The 26,130-nt window shown below is 43.3% G+C and overlaps 1 protein-coding gene across 1 annotated transcript; it reads right to left on the bottom strand.

The window, feature by feature from the left end:
- On the bottom strand, nt 1–26,130 carry slc26a6.2 (solute carrier family 26 member 6, tandem duplicate 2). The gene is made up of 19 exons (XM_083770077.1): nt 26,004–26,130; nt 24,700–24,839; nt 24,314–24,424; nt 23,708–23,886; nt 21,643–21,807; nt 19,363–19,515; nt 18,493–18,575; nt 18,099–18,246; nt 15,969–16,082; nt 13,765–13,842; nt 13,317–13,412; nt 11,082–11,188; nt 10,597–10,666; nt 9,907–9,999; nt 7,020–7,142; nt 5,796–5,933; nt 5,418–5,472; nt 2,243–2,361; nt 1–256 (listed from the first exon to the last, which is right to left on the bottom strand). The coding sequence occupies exons 2-19, from the start codon at nt 24,713–24,715 to the stop codon at nt 233–235; spliced, it is 1,872 nt and encodes a 623-aa protein (XP_083626203.1). The 5' UTR covers nt 24,716–24,839; nt 26,004–26,130; the 3' UTR covers nt 1–232.

The following is a 26,130-nucleotide window of genomic DNA, read 5'->3' as shown; positions in this document are numbered from 1 at the left end:
CACAGTTGAGGCGATCTAACAATCCCCCTATGGGGATTACAATGTACAAAAGTATGCGAACCCGTGGACTTAGCGCCCTCTACCGATATTGACGTCAGACTTCGGTGCTCTATAGAGACAGTCGTTCCGGGGATGTAAAAAAAAAAAGCCTGTGATTGATGTGTCTGTCACTCTTATTTTTCCCCCTCTTTTCTCATTGCATTCTTTCATCACTCCCAGGGATGAGGGATCATCAGAAATGAGTTCCTGCCATCTCCTGTGACATGGAAAAATGGAAATTTGGTTGGGGTGAGGGCACACCAAGGAAAGGAATAGAGAGAGAAAGACAGATGAGAGAGAGGGACAGAGAGGACAGAGAAAGATGGAGGACAAAAAGTCAGTTAACTTTCATCTCAAGACTGTTTTGTGTTTCTCAATATCGTTCGATCTCACAACTATCACACCTGGAATGGATTCTTATTCTTATTCTCCTCTGCTATTCTGTCTCTCCCATTTAAAATCTATTCCTGTGAAATGTATTTTGTGGACTGCAGCTGTGGCGCTTTGATGGATTTCCCGGGGGAAATGTAATGTAAAGTATCTCTGTCTCCCTCCTTCCCTCCCCCCCCTACAGACAGCAAAACCTAAAACACTGATATTAAATATCTCTGCTGTCGGGATGAAACCACCTAACTCCAAAATGTTAATTTTTCAGGAAATGAAGAAAAGAAAGCAATACTGCCTCATCAAAGTTGATGTTGTGACTTTATGTATTGTCAATTACTTCCATGAGAGGGGGAGAGGTGGTGGAGTTAGCTGCTTTATGGCCCCTACACACTGTAGGAGTTGTAAAGTTGTCGGTGAGTCATCAGATCGTTGTGCATTTCACACTGCAGGAGTCTTTTTTTTTCAATCGGCTGTCATTATATCTTTTTGGCTTTCACACTAAACAATTGATCGCCGACCAGGGATCACACACTACAAGAGTTCACCAAGATGCGATCCAGACCCGATACATATACTGTAGGCAGCGGCTACATCATTTGTTTTTTTATTAAAATAAATTTTGACATGCACGTGCAGGACGCCGCTTTTATCGGTGCTGGATCTTCTCGCAGCTCCTTTCACACACAGCGAGCAAAACCTGGCCGATCAAAGCCCGATTTTACGTCAGATCGGGGTTTTTGTCGGCGAGCGCCAAAAATGCTCCCCGACAGCATAATCGGAGCAAATATCGGGCAGTGTGTACGAGCCATTAGCAGACAGTTTGAGGGTCCAATGGAGTTGAGAGGTTTTGTCCAAATTTTTTACTACTTTCCATTGGTTCAATATTTTTGAAACAACACACAGACGTAAAGGGTGTTCAATAGTACTGATGTATGCAAAATAATCCCAAACCTCAACAATGGAGTGGAGGTTTCCTCGATATCATACAATTAAATATGCATACGTGCACACTGCACACCACACACACACACACACACACACACACACACACACACACACACACACACACACACACACACACACACACACACACACACACACACACACACACACACACACACACACACACACACACACACACACACACACACACACACACACACACTATTCTTTATTTACCCAGGGAAGTAGTTGAGCACAGGTGCTCATTTTCAGCACACACACACGCCCTACACACACACACACACACACAATGTTCTTGCTGAGAGAAGAATTTGCATTCAGGAGTGCACACTATAGGGAATGTGAATCTGCATGCATTAAGATGCAATGAGAGGAATATGTGTGTCTGTGTGCGTGCTCATGCATATTGCACACATATGCATGTTCATGCATTGTATGACCATATAATGTACATGTGTGTTTTAGGTTTGGCTGTCTGTAGAGAGAGAGAGAGAGAGAGAGAGAGAGAGAGAGAGAGATATGTCAAATATTGTACCATTTGTGCACACATGTGGAGGAATGTGTGCATGCATATATCAATGCAAATGCATTATATGCTTTTTCACATGTGTGCATATAACCTTGAGTATTGTGTGTGTGTGTGTGTGTGTGTGTGTGTGTGTGTGTGTGTGTGTGTGTGAGAGTGTGTGCATGCGTGCGTGCGTGCGTGCGTGCATGCTTGTAGATCCTCTCCTAAACGTTGAATATGCTTACCGTAACAAGATAGCACGTATGAGTGTTTTCACTATATGCATTTCTTTCTAATCTATTTATTTGTGTGTGTGTGTGTGGGGGGGGGGGGGGGGGGGGGTACCTGTCCATCGCCTTCAGATTGACAATGCAGAACAGCATCATGGATGGTAGAGAAGAGACAAGACTTTGTCACTTTGTCATTAAAGAAACCTGCAGATTCCATGTTCTCTATTACACCAGCTAGAGGGGAGGAGAGAGAAAGAGAGAGAGAGAGAGAGAGAGAGAGAGAGAGAGAGGGAGTGACGGAAGGACGAGTGGATGATTGGAGTTAGAGACGGGGAGATGGAGGAAGGGAACAGGGTGGAAGGAAGAGGAGAGAGAAGTGAAACATAGTCAGTACAAATGAACAGAGAGCAAGACAGTGTGTGGGAGTCTGAGGAGATTGGGAGTTTGTGGTTCAATTAAAGCTTGTTATGATTGCAGACACTGCAAACATCCACAACCAATCACAGCCCTTAGTCACTCACAATGAACTGTTCTCCTCATTACGGTATCTTGAAAAATACAATGCCAAATTAAATATACGGTATGTAAAAAATCACACCTGTGTGAAGTGAGTGGTGCAACTCCGTGTGGGGGTCCCCGGAAGTTCCAGACCCACAGGAACGCACCCAGGGGGCCAGACCGATTTCGGCGAGCCGCCCCACGTCCAAAACGGTTGAGAAATGACAGAGTTACCGTGTGGGGGTCCCTCTAGTCTACTGTACCCTCTACTGTACTGTACTGTCACTGTACTGTACTGGCACACCCAAAATCATCATATATAGTTAATATGTACGTGTGTGTTTGTGTGTGTGTTAGGTTGCAGTGGTGAAAAACAACCATGATGTTTTCGTGCTCATACCCACCCAGCCAGGCACCCACACACATACAGTAGCTCCATAAGGGAGTGGTTGCACCACTCAAAAATAAAATAAAAAATACATTCCTGAACAGAGACTTTATTTTAAAATGTTATCTCAGACCCCGAGAAAAGTCTTGTCTGTTAACTTGTTTTTCTGATTATCTTGATTATTTTCCATAGCTTTTTTTCTGGATATATGTTTGCTCTTGCACAACTATTAACTATTTTCCCTTGGTTGTGATGCACTTTATAAAACCACAGCGAAAATGATCTGTTTTGTAATAATAACAATGTTTACTATGTTTATACTATAAAGAACATTTGCTTTAGAGAAATGTATTGTAGCGAGTAATGCTATATATAATTTAATGATTTACACATGATATGGAATAGTAATAAAATAATATCATGGGGGTCAATACCCGACGAATGTCCTGGGCAAGTTACAAAAGCCACTGGCCCGGAGGGCGCTAATGTCTACACCTGAATATATACACATTACATATATACGTTTTCATTTGCTTTGCATTTTATTATTACCAGTAAGATGCCCTGAGGGCAAGAACAGGTCTGGGAATACCGATATATGTCCCTTTTTTTATTGACGTTTTTGGGCCAACATATTGAATGTCAGCACAGGTCAGCTCCATATGGAGATCTAAGGATTTGAGGTCAGATATAGAGTTGCTGGCCGGCTCCATACAGTATATGCAGATCTAGGTAATGATCCAGTCTTCTCCATGTATGGCTATCCAGGGTTTGATGAGGTCAGTGTCGTGATCTTCATAATATGGAGATGGCAATATACGCAACGTGTCGCGAGGCATGATGGACTGACGACCATATATGGCGGTGTGATGTGTCACAAGGCTGAGGAGTTAGCCTTGCCGAGCCATGAGGCCCATAGGGGCGGGAGACTATCTCCTGTTTCTGTAGCGTGAGGCAGCTTGATGTACAAGTACACCCCCTGGACATGACGCTAGTATGTCACATGCAGGGACTTACCCCCAATCCAACCCTTGATGCCGAGTGCCAAGCAGGGAGGCATATGTGGTCACATTTTTTAGAGTCTTTGGTATGAACCCGGCCGGGGATCGAACCCTGACCTCCCAGACTCAGGGCGGACACTCTAACCACAAGGCCACTGAGCTGGTGATGAGGTTTTCATAGTAATCTGCGACCTACAGTCACAATTATAATTATGTTTTTCCCCCTGCAACACAGATCTTATTCAACAGTCTTTAAAAAAAACATTTGGAGCCCCATGATTCCCTATGAACGCACCGTTTGATCCCCAGCAGAGTAGACGTTCAGAAATGTTCAACATCCCAGATACCTTCCATGGAAACATGGCAGCACTAGTTGATTGACGTACTGACCCGTCTTACAGAAAGACTACAATAACATCGCAGAACAGCTAAAACAATATACAATGTTTTGAAGCTATGTTCAGTTGAAGCAAGGATGAGGGAAAAACAATGTTTGTCTTACAGTGTGTGTGTGTGTGTGTGTGTGTGTGTGTGTGTGTGTGTGTGTGTGTGTGTGTGTGTGTGTGTGTGTGTGTGTGTGTGTGTGTGCGCGCGCACGCACGTGACTGTCTGAAGTGTCCCATGGGGAAATGTGGGCATTTTAGCTATTCCAGACATACTGCAAGATCACAAGCACCCTCTACTGGAGTGGTGTTAAAGGTCAGATTCCTAGAAGATTCCTCCCTCATTAACTGGACAGCCACATAGGTTTAAATCTCACAACAGCAAATAAGGCGATAGCAAATAAAACTCCCTGTTTGGAGCGTCCTTGAGTATAGATAGCATTCATGGAAAATGGGCCTATTTCAGTCTGACTCTGTTCAGAGAGTAGTTAAAACAGTGCAGCCAAGATTCAGTTACATAGTTTCTACACTTTTTACTGCAAAGAATAAAGTACAATTCATGTTTACCGGACCTTTCGTCGCGTGGCCTTCTCTGTAAACGAGACAGACGCCTGATTAACGCTTCGGCGACAAAGTGTCAAATAAAGAAAGTAAACACGATGCATCAAAAGTGTTTTCAGTTGAGAAGACAGACTGTCTTGCACTTACGCATCAATCAGGGTTGAGTGTGTGATTGTGGTTTTCTGTGGTTTTCACATCAAGGCCCATTATTTTTATTCGGCATGTGAGCCGTTCATTTGATGAGATTTAGCCTCTCTTAACCTAAAACAAAATATTTATTTTGTTGTTGGATAAGATTTTGTCCACAATTCCATGCCAATTGTGTAGACGTATTCTTGTAAATGAAGTAATTAACAATAATGTAACTCTTGAGAGCGTAAAATGAAACCAATTGGACCCATACTGGAACCCCCTCAAGGACCACTGGTTGAAAAGCACTGGTGTTTTTTAACAACTTACTCTGGCATCCCGCGAGGAACACGTCTACTCCGATGTCTCCGTAGTCTCTCTGGATCTGACGACACAAACACAGACACGACGTTGGCACACTGCTCATCATGACGTTAGGTATAACAAGGTTACTGTGCTGATTGAACTGAGATTCAACCAATGCATGAGGTCAAGAGAAAGAGAAGGGGGTGAAGAGACAGAGAGAGAGAGAGAGAGAGAGAGAGAGTCAAGGCCAAGGCACAAAGGGTAAAAATATCCAGGAATATTTGTATTTGTGTGTGTGTGTGTGTGTGTGTGTGTGTGTGTGTGTGTGTGTGTGTGTGTGTGTGTGTGTGTGTGTTTGTGTGTGTGTGTGTGTGTGCATGACTGCGTGCGTGCAAGTCTCACATTGCACAGCGTCTTTACTGCAACAGTATCCAGGAAGTTAACGGGGCTGAGGTCGAGGACGATGGCCCTGGGGAGGGAGGGGTCACGCTGCTCTCGCACCTCTATGACGCTGCTTTCATACTTCGTCTCTTGCTCGTCCTTCAGGAGGAGGAGGAGGAGGAGACGTAAACATGGCAAAATTTACATTTCATATCTAGACTGGGATCAACTGCAGTCTTCTGAGTCGCATCACCATTCAGGCGAAAACCAAGAGCGCACAACGTGCTGCCCCAAAATGATCTCCCTCGGCCAGACGTTGTTTTGTTTGGTATAATCATTTCATTTTGTTTGCTATCATAATAGTTTAGTGCAGTGGTTCCCAAAGTGGGGTCCAGGGACCCCCAGGGGTCCTTGAGGGAGTTCCAGGGGGTCCCCAGCTTAGGAACCAAATGGACCCGTATGTAACTCCTAACTGGTCCATATGGTTCAATTTATTTTTATTTTTATAGAGCCGTAAAAATCTTCTCTCATGGGGGTCCCTGGCATGGGGGTCCTTGACATGAAAACGTTTGGGAACCACTGGTTTAGTATCTATATTTATTCCAATTCTTAATCTTACTTACTTACTTAATTCGGCATTCATGTGGTGGAATAACAACAGCAAACTAGCGGCGTATGGGAGGGTACGCACGCAACGCAATGCGGTGAGCCCCCAGCAGGGGGGGGTGGGGCTCACTATATAAAAAGCTATAGCCAAACTTTAACTAACAATAGAGCTTGGTTGGCCACCCATTTTACATTTGAGATCAGCCCAGGGAGTGACATCATCGCTGGCCAGCATTTTCTTTTCTTTTTGTTCTTTTCCCTTTATTTACCCTGGGTAGTAACTGAGCACAGGTGCTCATTTTCAGCAACGCCCTGAACATATACAGTAGAAACACACAGACAGACACAGTTGAACCTGCATTAGTCTACGGGCCCCCATTTAATGGCACTTTTGTCTCTGGGACCCACAATTTATATCGTAAAATCAATGTTAATTTAACCCTTGAGAGTGTACAAATGGAACCAAATGGGATGTTGGTTCCATTTGTACACTATCTGAGTTACAGACCCATAAGGGTCCATTTGGTTCCTTATTGTCATTTAGCTGGGGACCCCCTGGAACTCTCTCAAGGACCCCCCCGGACACCACTAGAATAATCTCCGTTCACTTTGGGAACCACTGTTTTAGAATAATGTTACCATCTCCCGTCCATCCTTCTTGGCAGCTTTCTTAGCATCCTTGGCTTGTTTCTTCTCATGCCTCTTCCTCTTGTCCTCCAGCTTCTTCTTGGCTGACAGGATCTTGGTGATGTCTATGCCAGCCTGAAACAACACAGCACATCATAACGGATCACATTACTGCTATTTTGTTTATATTTAATGTCTGATTCTTCAAATTAGGGGAAGTGAGGATGAAGCCTTTTGGCTTTTAACTTCTCCTGCACAATATGAATATGCATGAATTTATTTTTCCTGTTTTTAACCTTTTTTATGTGCGAATAAATAAAACCTAAAACCTAAACCTAAGCATCTCAGTACAATTTACAATTTACAATTTAGGCATTTAGCAGACGCTCTTAATCCAGAGCGATTTACATTTAAGCAAGAACAAAAGCATGGGAATACATCACATAAAAGCATTTATCATGAGACATGCGTAATCTAAGAAGGTAACAGTGGAATATCTATATGATGAAACTATACATACACTGTACATAATAAACTATACATATTCACTACTATGCTATACATATGTACTATGGCGTGCTATGACTATATACAATACAATTATAGTGCTGTCTACATAACATGCTATAAGTCTGTGTCAAATGCTATCTAAGCCAACAGAAATGCTATCTAAGGGGTTAGGGTAAGTGCTATGGGCCATGATGGAGTCTGAAAAGGTGGGTTTTCAGGCTACGGCGGAAGATTGGGAGTGATGCTGCAGTTCTGACTGCAATGGGAAGTGCATTCCACAGTTTTGGAGCCAGAAGGGAGAAGAGTTTGGGGACAGTACAATACAACACAACGCAAAACAGAACAACAGTCAGCGTGGCTTATTGTCAGCATCAGCCCAGTGCTATAATAGGCCAATGTGAAAAGGGTGGCATTTCTTCTTACGCCTTTGATGGCAATTAGATGATTTGATGGCAAAAATCCACCTGTTGGTGGCGCTATAACAGGCCAATGTGAAAAGGGTGGGATATATTCCTCAGCCTAGTAGGAACTAGTGTGTGAAAGATTTCACGTAAATTGCACGCTGCGTTCATGATTTGAGGCTTTTGTTCAAAATGGGCCAAACCTGCAAACTTTGAAAGCCAATGTTAGCTAATTAGGATGGAATATGAAATATAGGACAGATCCGTCTTGAGCACATGACTATAGAGCGTTGCAGTCCCGCCCCCTCAAGAGACCCGGAAAAGAAATCGCCGTTCATTTTCCTCATAGACTTTTCAGAAAGTATTTATTTAAAGACGTTTACGCCACGGACAAAGTCAACTCTTGTCGTGACAAATCATGACAATAAACACAATGTTTATTAAATAATTTGAAAGTACACTTTTGTACACAAAAAACACTTTTGTTGTTTTTCTTCTTATAAATTAAGTTCAAATTCCGTCCTTTGTCTCCATATAACTTTTGGGGGATTCTTTTTATCATTTCATTTTTGGGGGATTTTCTATGTATCATTTAATTGTGTTATTTGTAAAACATTTGCAAAATGTCCAGTAGATTCACTCTATTCTGCCAGTGGTTTAGTGTGAGTGAAAGAAGCTGGCATTTTATAAGCTGTTGTATGCTGTATCTTTTTCAAACCAATGAAAAGAACCAGCTTTTGCAGAGGGTAGTGTCCTTGTGCTTGTACTTTACCAATTGTAAAAACCACTAATTGTGTATCTGAGGTTGCTGGTAAACACTGATGACACAATGAGTACGTACTGTAAGTAGGGTGTTCACATGGTCCCTGGCAGCCACTTTGCATTCTACATTCTGGCGTTGAAGCAGCTAGCCAACACTAGCGGTTGAGTTATGTTATTGATATCTCATCTTACTGTAGGAAATAGTTTACACCAAGGGCCTGTACCACACCATATCAACCACGCAAAACATTGCCTACTGCAATCTGCCTCAACATACTGTTTCATGTATATGTGACGTCATTGCTATAAGTGCAGCCCTTTTTGTTTGTCTGTCCTTTCTTGTCATTTTGCTGTGTATTATTATTATTAGTGTACAGTGAAATCCAGAGTTTTAATTCCTTTTACTCTCTGGGTTTCGTTGTGTGAGTATCTAGTAGACCTGTCTTTAGTCTGGCTTCTATTCAAGGGATACTTCATTTAGATTTTAGATTAAAAAAGAGCAAACCTGGCGCATATTATATTTTCATTCTATCACTCCCTTGTCCCCTTCCCTTGCACTCACTCTTATAAGTCCTTTCTCCTTCTCCACCTCTGTCCTTCCTTATTCATGCCTATAACTCCTTTCACTTTATACCTCAATTCTTCCTTAGCTCGATTGTGCCTCAGTGGGTCCCATGTCTCTAAATTAAAACCTTGTTTCCTTCACTTGTGCCTCACATAAAACTAAATAATATAAAAAATGGACGGCCACGTAAGAAGAGGAGAGGAGAGGAGAGGTAAGGGCTTAGTTTTTCCAGAAGGAATGAAGTCTTTGCATTGGTTCTGTGAAACTTAACTTCCTGTTTCCACCTAGTTATGTAGCTCTCTGATCGTCTGGCTCTGCAGGACTAAGACTAAGAGAGGGATGGATTTTATTTGAACAATTAAATGCCTGTCAACGTGGTGATGTGCGTAGTGATAATAATAGCAGCGGGTCAGTAATTACTGTGTCAGTGTCACTGATTCAGCGTTATCTGCCGCAGCCCACGGTCATCTCATGGACATCATGACAGGCCAATTATTGCTGGGATAGAGTGCCATATCTCTATTTTGAGAGAGAGTAAGAGAAACATGGAGATAGACTGTACATTATGTGTGAGTGAATTTGTAGACGTCATTCATGTACACAGTGTGTGCCCATGTGCGTACATGCACGCGTGTGTGTAATAATGTGTGTGTGCTCTTACCTTCTCTGCCAAGGCATCTTGGTACATCTCAGCATTGGCAAAATAGAGTGTGGCAGAGGAACGGAAGATAATCAACCCTGGCACCGGTTGCACCTGAAACAGATCAATCAAGTCATCGTCCGTCCATCCATAAGGAACTATCTTTGAGGGGCGCCAGCTCCTCCAATGCATGCCTTTCATGTGGCAGCCAAGTCTATGGACTTTTAATGTTTGTTTAGAGCCTAATTAAAACATAATAACCGGTTGCCAGTCAAGTATATTGACTTTGTTCGTTTATGTCAATTGGCCCGTTCCCACTTAAGGAGACCCAGTCTCAATGTGTTTTTTTTACTGGTTAAATAAAGGTTATATAAAATAAAAAATAAAAATGACAGCGTAAGACATCACCTGGCTGCTATAAATACTGCCCTCGCTGCGCCCCACACTTCAAACGAGTGTGATTTTTGTATTCCTTTGTAGTCTTCCTGTTCTCTCTATACCAAATGGACCCTGATGGGTCTGTAACTCAGAGAGTGTACAAACGGGAGGTCTGTGGGCCAATTAGTGTCAATTTGGGGGTCCTTGACATGAAAAGGTTTGGGAACCACTGATATAAAACATCAGCACATCAGAAGTTGAAACCTCCCCATACCATAGAAAGCTGTTTAACTCTCACAGTGCATACTGTATACACAATAGATCTATAAGTACCTGAGTATAGTCCTCCATGGGCCTGTAAATGTCAGTGTCTGGAACCTTTCCCAGAAGGGAGTACTTCGGTCTGGCACGCACGCACACACGCACACGCACACGCACACGCACACGCACACGCACACACGCACACACACAAAATTAGTCAGTGCACGCACGCATGCACACACACACATGGAAATAACATGGATATTAGCAGACTGTAATGTGCTTAAACACTCACTGTTTTTCTTGTAAATTGTTATCGTCCTATGTTTCAAGTTCTTGCGGCTTGAACAAAACACATTCCTGCACGTCTATACTGTACCGTATACTGTACATACTGGCCTACTGTGCATTCTGTGTGTGTGTGTGTGTGTGTGTGTGTGTGTGTGTGTGTGTGTGTGCACGTGCGTGCGTGCGTGCGTTTGTGTGTGTGTGTGTGTGTGTGTGCACGTGTGTGCGCGCGTGCGTGCGTGCACGCGTGCGTGCGTGCGTGTGCTTACAGCTGTGTTCTGAAGATGACAGTGAGAATGGAGAAGCCGATGGAAGCAGCCAGTCCCAGGTCAACGTTGAACAAGACTGTCAGGATAAACGTAGCAATCCACACCAACTACAGGACAGTCAGAGAGACAACAGAGTGTCAGTCAGAGAGACAACAGTGTGACAGTCAGAGAGACAACAGTGTGACAGTCAGAGAGACAACAGTGTGACAGTCAGAGAGACAACAGTGTGACAGTCAGAGAGACAACAGTGTGACAGTCAGAGAGACAACAGTGTGACAGTCAGAGAGACAACAGTGTGACAGTCAGAGAGACAACAGTGTGACAGTCAGAGAGACAACAGTGTGACAGTCAGAGAGACAACAGTGTGTCAGTCAGAGAGACAACTGAGTGTCAGTCAGAGAGACAACAGTGTCAGTCAGAGAGACAACTGAGTGTCAGTCAGAGAGACAACAGAGTGTCAGTCAGAGAGACAACTGTGTGTCAGTCAGAGAGACAACAGTGTGTCAGTCAGAGAGACAACAGTGTGTCAGTCAGAGAGACAACAGTGTGACAGTCAGAGAGACAACAGTGTGTCAGTCAGAGAGACAACAGTGTGTCAGTCAGAGAGACAACAGTGTGTCAGTCAGAGAGACAACAGTGTCAGGCAGAGAGACAACAGTCAGTCAGAGAGACAACTGAGTGTCAGTCAGAGAGACAACAGTGTCAGGCAGAGAGACAAAGTGCATTGTTGTCTTTACTCTGAAAGCGAGGTTTTACCATCTAAACTCAATGGGCTGTATTTAGCGTGTCTTAAGTACCAGGTCTTATTCCCTAACTTGAGTAAACGAAAGACCTGGAGGCGTGATCAATGCTCTTTGGCCACTCAGAATAGCCAAATGGCATTGATCACGCCTCCAGGTCTTTAGTTTACTCAAGTTAGGGAATAAGACCTGGTACTTAAGACACGCAAAATACAGCCCTATCTCTCCATGTGGTTTCCAGGCAATCATGCTCCTCACTGTATACAATATCGTGGTCATGAACAGGTAGCTGAAACCATGTCCCACATCCTCAATGGGTGCCATGTACAGTGGGGTTCCCTTCGTTTTTGCCTGTATACATTGCCTCTACATAATTTGATAATTTGATCAAATTTGATCAAGTGCATTTGATCAAAAGATATCTCTTCCGTTTTCAGGTCCTCCATCATAAGCATTCTACTGTGAAGCAAAGCATGTTTTGCCTGTGTAATGATGATTCTGTGTTCTCTAACATTTCAGCTAATACCCCTTCCCTGATGTCATTGTTGTTATCGGAAACCATAGGGAGGTGTTCGAGGTTGGCTGTACCTTTGACTACAGCTTAGAGGAAGCCTTCCTAACTAAAGTGCTAAAATATCATCAGCTAGAGCAGACCATCTCACAGCTAGGCTACAGATGTAAACTTTAGTTTTTTATCTTTGTTAGCCTATAGGCAATGTGCACTCCAAGAGGAAGGCCAACCACTTAGCAAGGTATTGCTCAGCTATTACAGGAAGCCGCTCAATTTGGAGGAGGCGTTGTTGACTTTACCCATAATATGACTGTTGTCTGCTGTGTTTGACAAGTAGCAATGTTCTGTGTTTTCCTATTATCTGACCGCACTTGGCAGTGTTTATGTCCTTTGTGCAAGGCGTTCACACCAAACACCTTCATACATTGCATACGGCCCTGGACTCCCTACATGTCAAGAGGGGTCAAACATGATCTATGTGTGACTGAATACAGCTTGTGATGTCATGTCCCCTCCCCCGTCCTTGTCCCTGGCCTTTTGACCTAAAGTAAAGTGCTTTGGCAGAACATCTGACATCAGTGGTCCCCATGGGATACGTAAAGGTATAGTTATAAAATAAGTTTAACATACAGTGTGCATGTACAAAAGCATGTTTGCCTACCAGTGTCTGTGCACTTACATTTTGGTTTAGCTCTATACTTGCTGTAAACTAAATTGCCCCCCGGGGACACTAATAAAGAACTTGAACTTGAACATAAGTGAATATGGACTCTTGCTGCTGTGGTCATAATTCTCGATCTGCTCATCACTTCTCTCTCTCACACACACTGTGATCTGGCTCTTGCAGTCAGAGGCAGGTGCAGGGTTTGTGTCTCAAAGGGAGCGTGTTATACGGTGAGCTGTGTGTGTGTGTGTGTGTGTGTGTGTGTGTGTGTGTGTGTGTGTGCATATGTTAGGCCACATTTAAAAGTTTAATCTACTCACCATGTCCACTTTGTTGCGCCTCCACAGGTCAGGGATGTCCATGAACTGTTTCAGCATGCCATGAAGGTTCACATAGATGATGGCTGCCAACACCGCCTGCACCACACACACACTACAGTACTGTAACAATAACATAGATGATGGCTGCCAACACCGCCTGCACCACACACACACTACAGTACTGTAACAATAACATAGATGATGGCTGCCAACACCGCCTGCACCACACACACACTACAGTACTGTAACATACATGATGGCTGCCAACACCGCCTGGCCCTGCACCACACACACACACACTACAGTACTGTAACATACATGATGGCTGCCAACACCGCCTGCACCACACACACACTACAGTACTGGAACTAACTACAGTACACACGTACAGTATGTGCACAGCTGCACGCGTGCAAGCACACACGCACACGCACACTTCGGCAACTACCTTGGGCAGATCTTCAAAGAGGGCTCCAATCCACAGTGTGATGAAGAGAATAACTATCGCTGATAGAGCCCCAGCCACCTAGAGAGAGAGAGAGAGGGGGGGGGGGGGATAACCAAATAGACAAATACAAGGAAATGAAGATGGGAACGAGAGAGTGAGAGAGCTGACAAAGCCCCAGCTGGGCCATGCAGTGAGTGATCATCATTATGGGTGAAATGATGCATGAGAGATGATGATGGCACATGATTAGATGAAGCCTCCCCTAACGTTATTGTTTCTGCCATACATCCAGTACACTCCTGTCCTCTCACTCTCTCTCCCCTAACGTTATTGTTTCTGCCATACATCCAGTACACTCCTGTCCTCTCACTCTCTCTCCCCTAATGTTATTGTTTCTGCCATACATCCAGTACACTCCTGTCCTCTCACTCTCTCTCCCCTAACGTTATTGTTTCTGCCATACATCCAGTACACTCCTGTCCTCTCACTCTCTCTCCCCTAACGTTATTGTTTCTGCCATACATCCAGTACACTCCTGTTCTCTCACTCTCTCTCCCCTAATGTTATTGTTTCTGCCATACATCCAGTACACTCCTGTCCTCTCACTCTCTCTCCCCTAACATTATTGTTTCTGCCATACATCCAGTACACTCCTGTCCTCTCACTCTCACTCCCCTAATGTTATTGTTTCTGTCCGTTTAGGCTCCCTGTGACTATGTGAGCCTGTGTTTGTGTGATGTCAAGTGTTTTTTTTAATAAACCCACTTATCAGAATAACGTTGAGTACTGCCGAAACCCCCGACGCACGCACGCACACACACACACGCACACACACACACACGCACTTTTTTTCCTCCTCTTTCTTAAATCCATTTAAGCTCCGTCTTTATAATGTCAAGATGAACCGCAGTTCAAGTGAAAAACAGTTATCTCCATGGAAACCCTGCTAACATTCATTCAAATGTCCCTCCTGTTCAGAAAGAGGAGGAGTTTGAAAACGTGTACGCTCATATTTTAAACTACAATATTATTATGCACATGGCTGTAAAGACAGATAGTTAAACACAAACAGGTGTGGGTGTTTTCTGGGCGAGGAATTGCACCAGGGCTGGACAGTCTTTCCCTCTACCTCCAACTTCTTGCTTAGCTGATTTCCTAAACACCTTTAACACCACTGCTCATACAGTAGTTTTGATTTTAGTTTTAGTCATTAGTCTCTTGAATAGTTTTCATTTAGTTTCAGTCACGTTTTAGTCACCTGGAATGTTTTAGTGTTAGTCTAGTTTTAGTCTACTAAATATCATAAGATTTTAGTCGACTAAATCTACAGTATTTTTTGTTGATTAAAATGTATTTTGGTGGGCCTAGATGCAAATGGCAGATCTACAAGCTCACAACGCGTCGCAGCGTGGCGCGTTGTGAGCTTGTAGATCGGCTATTTTCAGCATGCAACCAATTGTAAAAAATAATTGTAAAGACTTATACTGGATCTCTTGTCCACTAGTCCCTTCCTAACATTTAGGATTCAGGATATTAGTGTTAGTTTTAGTCAATAATATAGCTTAGTTTCCATGTAGTTTTCGTCAGTGGAAAAAGGTAGTCGACGGACATTTTTCGTCTTAGTTTTAGTCGACAACATCAACACTGGAACATACCTGGGTTTTCCCTCCTGTGGTGACCTGGACCATGGAGCGATACATGGAACAACACTGGAACATACCTGGGTTTTCCTTCCTGTGGTGACCTGGACCATGGAGCGATACATGGAACAACACTGGTACATACCTGTGTTTTCCCTCCTGTGGTGACCTGGACCATGGAGCGATACATGGAGCAACACTGGTACATACCTGTGTTTTCCCTCCTGTGGTGACCTGGACCATGGAGCGAGACATGGAACAACACTGGTACATACCTGTGTTTTCCCTCCTGTGGTGACCTGGACCATGGAGCGATACATGGAGCAACACTGGTACATACCTGTGTTTTCCCTCCTGTGGTGACCTGGACCATGGAGCGAGACATGGAACAACACTGGTACATACCTGTGTTTTCCCTCCTGTGGTGACCTGGACCATGGAGCAACACTGGTACATACCTGTGTTTTCCCTCCTGTGGTGACCTGGACCATGGAACAACACTGGAACATACCTGGGTTTTCCCTCCTGTGGTGACCTGGACCATGGAACAACACTGGTACATACCTGGGTTTTCCCTCCTGTGGTGACCTGGACCATGGAGCGAGACATGGAGCAGCTGATGGAGAAGCACTGGAACACTGCGCCGACGGTGTTACAGAGACCCAGGGCAATCAGCTCCTACATTAGATTAGATTATATTATTATCCACAATGGAACATGATCTTGGATTCTTGGGAATCAGCTAAGCTAATATTCAATTCAATTCAATCTTTATTACAGACTCACGGTCCATATCACATATAAAGAAACATAAGACACAGTAAATAATAAAACAAATGAAATTCCAGCTTTTCACCAGAGGAGAAAACCCTTTTTCTTTAAATATATATATAAGTTAATAGCACAGGCAGACTCTTTACATACTAGAGCATGTCTGAAATAAGTGTCAGAGCTGAAATTGACATAAATATCAAATAAATGCATAAACATGTAACTAGGTGTAATGTTAGTCCACAGAAGTGAACCTTTCAAGCCTGTTTTCTCAACTCGCTGTTTCTCTGCAAGACATTACTCTATAAGCCATATCTCCAAAACTGATTGGTCAAACAAAAAAATATGTTGTTCCAGGGACAGGGACAGGGACAGGGACAGGGACAGGGACCCCCCCCCCCCCCCCCCCAGAAGCAAACATTGTAGATTGTAGATCTGCTATCTTTCAACAGCTAAAGCTATAGTATAATGCTTAAAACACCAAAAGGGGTTCCCAACAGTCCTGAATGTGCTCTGCTGATGTAGTAGCACATGGATGCAACCACATCTTTATAATGGTGCATACACATGCCAGAAAAAGGGGGAGATGGGGATAGCTGGCCATAGTGCACAATTATAGAAAATATCAATCCATGAGCTGAGTGGCTCACGGTGAGTTGACAAAACCTCAGCTGACTAGGTCAATTGTTTTTTGGGGTTTTTTGGCCAGTACTGTACTGTACATCCATCTGTCTATATTTATTTCCTACTGTATATGGTCTCTTATTTACAGTATGTGTACTGTTCATGGTCCTGTCTATTAAACTCTGATGATAAGGCCTCATATACACACTTATCAAAACACATGTTGAAATGCCTTGAAATGAAAACGGTTGAAGATGACTGCTAGAGCCGTACAAACGGGGTCCGCGGGCTAATAAAATGTCAATTTGGGGGTCCTTGACATGAAAAGGTTTGGGAACCACTGGTTTAAAAAACGTCCACCCTCATTCCATTCCTTCCAGCCCTCCTCCCCCAGTCCTACCTGGTTGCTGTCCACCTTGTATCAGTCCTACCTGGTTGCTGTCCACCTTGTATCAGTCCTACCTGGTTGCTGTCCACCTTGTATCAGTCCTACCTGGTTGCTGTCCACCTTGTATCAGTCCTACCTGGTTGCTGTCCACCTTGTATCAGTCCTACCTGGTTGCTGTCCACCTTGTATCAGTCCTACCTGGTTGCTGTCCACCTTGTATCAGTCCTACCTGGTTGCCGTCCACCTTGTATCAGTCCTACCTGGTTGCTGTCCACCTTGTATCAGTACTACCTGGTTGCTGTCCACCTTGTATCAGTCCTACCTGGTTGCTGTCCACCTTGTATCAGTCCTACCTGGTTGCCGTCCACCTTGTATCAGTACTACCTGGTTGCTGTCCACCTTGTATCAGTACTACCTGGTTGCTGTCCACCTTGTATCAGTACTACCTGGTTGCTGTCCACCTTGTATCAGTACTACCTGGTTGCTGTCCACCTTGTATCAGTCCTACCTGGTTGCTGTCCACCTTGTATCAGTCCTACCTGGTTGCTGTCCACCTTGTATCAGTCCTACCTGGTTGCTGTCCACCTTGTATCAGTCCTACCTGGTTGCCGTCCACCTTGTATCAGTCCTACCTGGTTGCTGTCCACCTTGTATCAGTCCTACCTGGTTGCTGTCCACCTTGTATCAGTCCTACCTGGTTGCCGTCCACCTTGTATCAGTCCTACCTGGTTGCTGTCCACCTTGTATCAGTCCTACCTGGTTGCCGTCCACCTTGTATCAGTCCTAACTGGTTGCTGTCCACCTTGTATCAGTCCTAACTGGTTGCTGTCCACCTTGTATCAGTCCTACCTGGTTGCCGTCCACCTTGTATCAGTCCTACCTGGTTGCTGTCCACCTTGTATCAGTCCTACCTGGTTGCTGTCCACCTTGTATCCGTATTTCAGCGCGAAGATTCGTCCAAGAGAGATGGCCATGCCGTAGCCGACCACAGCGATGGCGAAGGCGTCGCCGATCACCTCACCAAACAGAGGGACTGCTGGGAAAACGGGTGGCTGGAGGCTGGAGGAAGGACGGTGGGGAACATACAATGATATGGATGGATTCCTTATGATTTTAGTACACTTATAATCCTAAAGTTTGCCTGCTGGTGGTTAAAATCTTTGACACACTAAACACATAATCCTGCTGACCTGCTGGGATACACTTTTACAAGTGAGAGAGTGTATGTATGTGTGCATGCGTGCGTGCGTGTGTGTGTGTGTGTGTGTGCGTGCGTGCGTGCGTGCGTGCGTGCGAGGGTCTCACCCTGATGGAATCAACCCCACCACATCAATTCCATATTTAACATCCAGGTTCACCTGCCAGGAGATTACTGTGGCGATGATGATCTAGAGAGCGAGAACGGGAGAGAGAGACAAAGAGAGAGAGACAGAGAGACATTACAGAGTAAGTGCAGGTAAAGTCTATTAGAGTGAATTAATAATGACCTTGATGTATGACTGTAATATAATTATACATTGTTTGTGCATGCATCGACACACGTGTGTGTGTGTGTGTGTGTGTGTGTGTGTGTGTGTGTGTGTGTGTGTGTGTGTGTGTGTGTGAGACCACGGATGTGTGTGTGTGTGTGTGTGTGTGTGTGTGTGTGTGTGTGTCAGGGACGTGCACACATAGACATCAAAGGGTGCTTCAGCCCCTGCCCTTTTACCCGTCTGTAAAACAACTGTCCTCTCCAGACCATGAATGCAGCATTTACTATTATGAAAGAAATGCAAATGCCCCTCCTCTCCTTTCCATGCCATACAGTATATACTGTACCCGAGAATTGCTTTTTTCCCGGAACTCTCCTGATCTTGAACTCAGCATTTTGCATTGAAAGAGTTTGTTTAGAAATCCATGTCATCGCCACATCTCCAGTAGCCAACGAGTGTGGGGTGGCGCCCGGAAAATAGCTGAAAATAGCTGATGTACAAGCTCTCAACGCTTGTAGATCGACTATTTTCTTCCAAAAGTGCCCTCTTACGGAATTTCAGCCCCTGCCTCTCTAACACTCTCTACACGTCCCTGGTGTGTGTGTGCGTGTGAGTGAGTGAGTGTGTGTGAGCGTGTGTGTGTGTGTGTGTGTGTGTGTGTGTGTGTGTATGTGTGTGTGTAGTGTATGTGGTGTTCACTCACAGCCAGCAGCTCTACAGGAATGGGCACAGGTATTTTTTTCCCCAGGTAGGTGTTGAGCTCCTTTACAATGATGAGACCCACTATAGAAACAATGCTGACCACCAGAGTACCAATGTTAGTCTCTGGCAGTAGAGAACACACCTCCAACACGGTCTGAAGGCACGCACGCACGCACACACACACACACACACACACACACACACACACACACACACACACACACAGCCACACACACACACACACACACACACACACACACACACACACACACACACACACACACACACACACACACACACACACACACACACACACACACACACACACACACACACACACACACACACACACACACACACACACACACACACACACACACAATGAGGGGGAGAGAGCAATCAGTGATGTAACTGATCAAATAGAAACCATAAGAAAAACCTTTGCTGCATTATTCCCCTTCCATTTGAGGGGTGGTATTTTTGTGTGCATTAAGGGGTGTCTGACTGTGAAAGCTGAGTAAATTAGCCTGATTTACATACAGCATGCACATTGTATAGTACAATATAGGAATTAAGACATAGCCAGCATACAAGAAATGTCCTCGTCTTTGAACATTTTCTTGTGTGCTGGCTATTCCTTTTTTCTTTGAAAATTGTGTGCTGGCTATTTCTTCATTCCTATTTTCCTATCTAATTTGGAGTGCTGTGGGCTTTCTGCTTTTAGCAGATCTTTTTCTCATACTGTATACTACTGTAGTATTCACTGACTGTAGCTACACATTGTATGTCAGCTCTGTATGCACGTAAACGTACATGCATGCATGTTCTGTTAGACAAAGTGTCTTGCATTTTGCAGAGTGCATGATTTAGTAGACTATACAGTACAAGTGGTTCTCAAAGTGGGGTCCGGGGGTCCTTGAGGGAGTTCCAGGGGGTCCCCCCAGCTAAATGATAGTTTGGAACCAAATGGACCCTTATGGGTCTGTAACTCTGAGAGTGTACAAACGGTTCCATTTGTACACTCTAAGAGTTAAATTAACATTGATTTTACAAAATAAATTGGGGTATCAGAGATAGAATTGCCATTAAATGGGGGTCCATAGCATAATTCAGGTCAAACCTGGGGGTCCTTGAAATGAAAATGGGTGAAAATCACTGCCAGAGCCTGGCATATATTTTCTAATGGGGGTCCACGGACACTAGTTTGAAACTCTATAACGTCATACATCTGTCACGCGAATTATCAAAACATTAGAAAGTAGGCTAGCCGGCGTTGTATCAGATTGTGAGAATATAATAATAAATAATAATAATAAAATGATTGAAAGAAAGAACTAGTGTATTGTCTAGCGTGTACTGCTTGCTTATTTTATGGATATACATACTGTTGACTTTTACAACTTTGTCATGAGTAATTATCAAAAAATACTTATAACTCGCACAAATACATTGCATTAAACAGTGCTGCCGGGCGGGTGGTCTTTGCGCAACCACTCATTTAGTCATTTAGATATATGCTATACTAAGTATGTATAATCCTCAGTGGTAAAGGTGATATAGTACTATAGACAAATTCACAGAGGCCATTACTGAGGTGTACCATTAAGTGCAGCAGCACTGATTAGCTACACCTGGCCTACGGAGCACCTGCTCCATGGATTACACCTCAGTAATGGCCGCGCCCAGGGCACCCCTCTGTGAAATCGTCTATAGACTGATATAGTACTATAGACAACATTCAGCCACTAGGTGTCTCACTAAATCACTACAGTACAGTATTGGCATCATACTTTTGCATTGAATGACTCATTTCTTGCATTAATGTTTTTCATTTTTTCAATGAAACTCTGGGTTTACGAGTATACTGATGTAGTGGGTTTGTGATGGGGAAGAGCCTTTGTTTATGTCATTATTGTTTGTTGCTGTATTGTTTTGTTGTACGTTGTATGGACCCCCTTGAAAACGAGTTGCTGCAACTCAATGGAGTATCCTCTAGTGAAATGTCAAATAAATAAATACTATAGTACTACAGCACTACAGTACTCTACTACCTGCAGTTTGAGGGAAGAAAGGATCGATGTTCCCCAACAAACATGAAAGCAACAACGATAATGGCTGTTTTTTTTTTTTAGCTCTGTAATATTTTATTCATGGTATTCATGGAAAATGTTATCAATATTATACCTTTAATTTATCCATTTGTAACTCTCAGAGTTAAAAATGTACAGCAATTTGTATTATGGTGTCGTGCATGTGTGTGTGTTTGTGGCGTGCGTCTTACATATATGAGTGAGAACGGTCCACTGTATCTCTTGGGGCTGATACCAAAGGTGTATTTGAGCTGGGAGACGATGACGTGCATAGCAGCACCCGTGGTGTAACCTCGGACCAGAGGCTCAGACAGATAGGTCACCACGAAACCAAAATGCACCAAGCCCAGCGCGATCTAGAGGAAGAACATATAGTGGAGATATACAGTATATACCTTCAGTGATTGTCTCTCTGCATTGTCTCAAATCCCATACGTCTTGATGAATTACATATATTTATAATTATATTTAACACTACAAGACATCTTCAAATGGGGTTTAAAGATCATATCGGGATACGGGAGCGTTACTTCAGTGGTATAATTGGGGGTGACACTACTACAGTACATAGTATAGCTGGAGAAGAAAGATCATTTATATCCTCGTCAACGCCCGTCATATCTCAACCGTGGTCGAAAATGAGGCATCCTAAAAATTGAGCAGTATTTCAGGGTTTGGGAATTTGAACCGTTATTCTATAGCAGGGTGGCACTGCTGGAAGAACAAAATCAGAAACTAGCTCATTAAAGGGGCATTCCACTCATTTTCAACATTTCACTATATATGACATTAATATACCTCATAGCTGTTGTGTGGAAATAATAAAAAAGATCTGAAAGAAAATCATTAACATGGTGAATCACATCTTGATAACATCAACTCGATGTGTTTCACCATGTTAATGATTTATTTTCATACTTACAGTTCTAGGATGGGGGGGGGGATCTTTTTTTATTATTTCGTATATCTAATCCTCGTTAATGGCAGCTATACATTTGACTACGGAACACTACAAGCAATCATACTGTAAATGAGTATTAACCCATTTTGGGGCGGGAACCACGTTTGGTGTTTTAAAGCATTACGTTATACTTTAGCTATTGAAAAATAGCAGATCTACAAGCTCATCGTGAATGAGCTTGTAGAAAATGTGCCTCAAATATTTGAATATATATTATTACAGAGTGAACATTTTAACTAAAATCTTTGCTTCTGGGGAGGTCCCTGGAACAACATATTTTCAGAGGGATCGGGGCGAGGCATATTACATAATATTTGGGGTCCAATAGAGAACAAAAGTATTTTCCTACAACAACTGAACTTAATACTTTCCACAAAATGCGATGTGTTGCATATACATATCTATAAAAAAAGATACTACAATGATAGCATGGCAGTCAGGCAAATCAAGCAGGCCTATGTACACCAGGCTTCAATATAATACTCTCTCTAAGTGGCTTTGCTGTGGGACCATTCGAGTTCAACGCACTTCTACAACTGTATAGCTCCCCTCTGAGTGCCCTTCCTTCCCAGCTGTCTCGGTCCCTTAGACTAAACTCGGGTGCAGGACATAAGACTCATTATACAACAGGTAGTTTCGAGGAAGCAATCTGTTGAAACAGCCTTCTAGCCGTGGTTCAAACGAGCACCACACCTAATCAAAACAAAGAATTCAGCTGCTCTGTTTTCCCAGAGTGCAGCAAACTCTGTGGGACATTTGTGGTTGTAGTACTAGTGACTACTTCTGTCATTAAAAAAATATGTTTTTTCAGCGACTGTTGTATAATTACATTACACTCGAGGGAGTGGTTTAACGTGATTATTGCCACTACAGTGATGCTTGCGGAACTCGACTACATCTCATTTCTGACCGCATCACTGTTGTGGCAATAATCACATGAAACCACACCCTCTCGTGTAATATTTCTTAAGTCTCTGTCCCCTCTGAGTTACAACTGGGTTAGACCCGTTAGATTTGCAACAGGGTCTACTACCCGTTATAACTCATGGTTTAAATCTGTTGAGTGCTATTAACCAAGATGTCCACTTAGTCCATTTAGTTTCTAAATGTTTTAAGTTTCCTATATATAACTTTTAAACATATATTAGTTACGATTAGTTAATGGCTCTTTATTAGCCGGTGGAGAACATCAACATATACTGAACATACTATATCTTACACAATCCCTGATTTCAAGTTCATTACCCTCGACACACCTGTCTTGTCTACTCTCCATATATAGTTTTTTTTTTTACCTGAAATAATCCAGACAGAAATGTGACGGCTGCAGCCACACGGACCCTCTCGTCATCCCGCGCTGTAATGTTAACCATGCTGGAGGAGTTGGATGAATTGTCCCATATCATGAAGTCTGAGTCTGGAGCCATCCGCTCAGTCACCGATCCTATCATCACACTCATCACAGCGTATGTACCTACACAGACGGACCGGGCACATTGTTGTGGATCTCTCTGTGTATGCATTTACTATTTAGCTGTGGTAAAAAGTAACCAAGTACTTTTACTGAGGTACTATACTTTTTAGTACAATTTTGAGGTATTTGTACTTTACTTGAGTATTTCCAATTTTCAGTACTTGTACTTCTACTACACTACATCTCAGAGCCAAACATTTTACTTTTACTCCACTACAATTATTTGAAAATATTAGTTACTATAGTTACTTTGGAGATTTTAATTTTGATTAGAAAAACATACATTAACCACTTCAACCCTATACATTTCGGCCATTCGAAAATCTTTTTAGATACTTTTGCACTTTTACTCAAGTACATTTTCAATTCCGTAATTTTACTTGTAACGAAGTACTTCTACATTGCAGTATTGGTACTCGGTACATACCGATTGAGATGTGTTTGGAGGTACCAAATATGAAGTAGATGAGGACAGGGTAGAAAGACGAGTACAGACCAAAGACTGGTGGAACGGACGCCAGGAGGGCATACGCCATACCTGGAAGGTCACAGACAACAATATACAAGTCTTAACAAACTGTATGTGTAGCAGATCATAGGTCAAAGTTCAAGTTTGTCACAATTTGGTTACAGCAGAAATGAACCAGCACTTACCCTGTGGCAGCTGCAGACCTCAGGTCAGGTATAAAGCTTGAACCAGCACTTACCCTGTGGCAGCTGCAGACCTCAGGTCAGGTATAAAGCTTGAACCAGCACTTACCCTGTGGCAGCTGCAGACCTCAGGTCAGGTATAAAGCTTGAACCAGCACTCACCCTGTGGCAGCTGCATAATGCCCACACTGAGCCCAGAGATGAGGTCTCCCACGGCGTTGTCTCTGATGGAGTAACGAGGGAGCCAGGAGAGGACAGGAACACTGCCCAGAACACAGCTCTTCAGCCTGGGGCCTGAACATCTAAGAACACACACACACACACACACACACACACACACACACACACACACACACACACACACACACACACACACACACACACAGACACACACACACACACACACACAGAGGGAGACAGAGAGGAGAGGGTGATTCTGTTGTTGCACGTAACAGTACGTTTTAACAGCGGGCGAGCATCGGCCGACACATCGCCCAATCGCCCGAAAAGATGAATTATTTGTATCTTTTCGGGCGACGTTGTAAGGAGGGAGGTGGTGGTTAGAGAATGACGGATGTCACAGAACCTCATTTCTGAGTTTATTTCATATTTCATACAAATTTGCCAACATGCGTGTGCAGGCTGGCAAAAAAGGAAACTACTAAGACGCAATGGAAAATAAGTCACGGCACTCATGTGTGTGAAAATACACAAAAAAAAAATTGTGATCTCTCCCTTTTGAAATACATGCTCCTTGGTTTCTAAGCGATTCACAAATCAATTGTCCTCAAAACCCCGCCATCGATCAGTCGCTGGTTCAGACCAAACCAAAATAGCAGATTTAAACAAACCAGAAATATGCCCTTCTTAAAAAGGTCAGGTAAAATAAATAGAACTGGCCCATATTAGTACGATTGCCAGCATTGGCATTGTAAACAGGACTAGTCAAGCCTGTCAGAGCCGCATCCTAGCCACTCCAGTCCAAAGTGAAAGTACAACCAATACAGTCATTGAACGTTATAAATTCACCAAGAATGTGTGTCACAAAGTAGCAATACGTAGAAACGACATAACCTTACAACAACGTTATGAGTAAAACAGAGGAGACTATGTACCAACATAGCGATACCGGTATTATCTTGCTCTGTGCAGCACTTTGGAACTATATGTTTTGAAAAGCGCTATACAAATAAAGTTCATATCATATCATATCATTAAAGTATAACAATAGTTACAGTAGATACAACCTGGTAGCAATCTAAAATTCTACTGTATTTTGAGTGTCTATATGAATGAGGTTATAGGAGACTAAAAGAGCAATAGCATTTAGGTGACAAATGGAGGGGAAGTCTGGAAATAATACAGAAACAATAAACCCAATTAGATGTTTTTATATATTTGGAAACATTCTGTATGCAAGCATACTTCCCCACCCTGTCCAGAGCACACAGAGGACGTCACATTACCTTATGGATCCTTTGACCTTGTCCGCCAGAGACGGCTTGTTCTCAGACTTCTCTGCTATCTTCTCCACAGCTTCTTCGTCCAGGACATCTCTGTGGACATTGTATCCCACTCTTCTCCTCTCTGCCA

Source organism: Protomyctophum parallelum (assembly GCF_964188405.1).
Source record: "Protomyctophum parallelum genome assembly, chromosome: 7".
NCBI lineage: Eukaryota > Metazoa > Chordata > Actinopteri > Myctophiformes > Myctophidae > Protomyctophum > Protomyctophum parallelum.
This window is presented reverse-complemented; position numbering and strand designations above follow the sequence as displayed.

Excerpts from the sequence above, each read along its gene's own strand:
- slc26a6.2 (XM_083770077.1), bottom strand. Across the intron at positions 23,887-24,313 it reads CTCCAAACACATCTCAATCG|GTACATACGCTGTGATGAGT; the intron begins GTATGTACCGAG and ends CCGTCTGTGTAG. Across the intron at positions 18,576-19,362 it reads TTCCTGTAGAGCTGCTGGCT|ATCATCATCGCCACAGTAAT; the intron begins GTGAGTGAACAC and ends CTCGCTCTCTAG.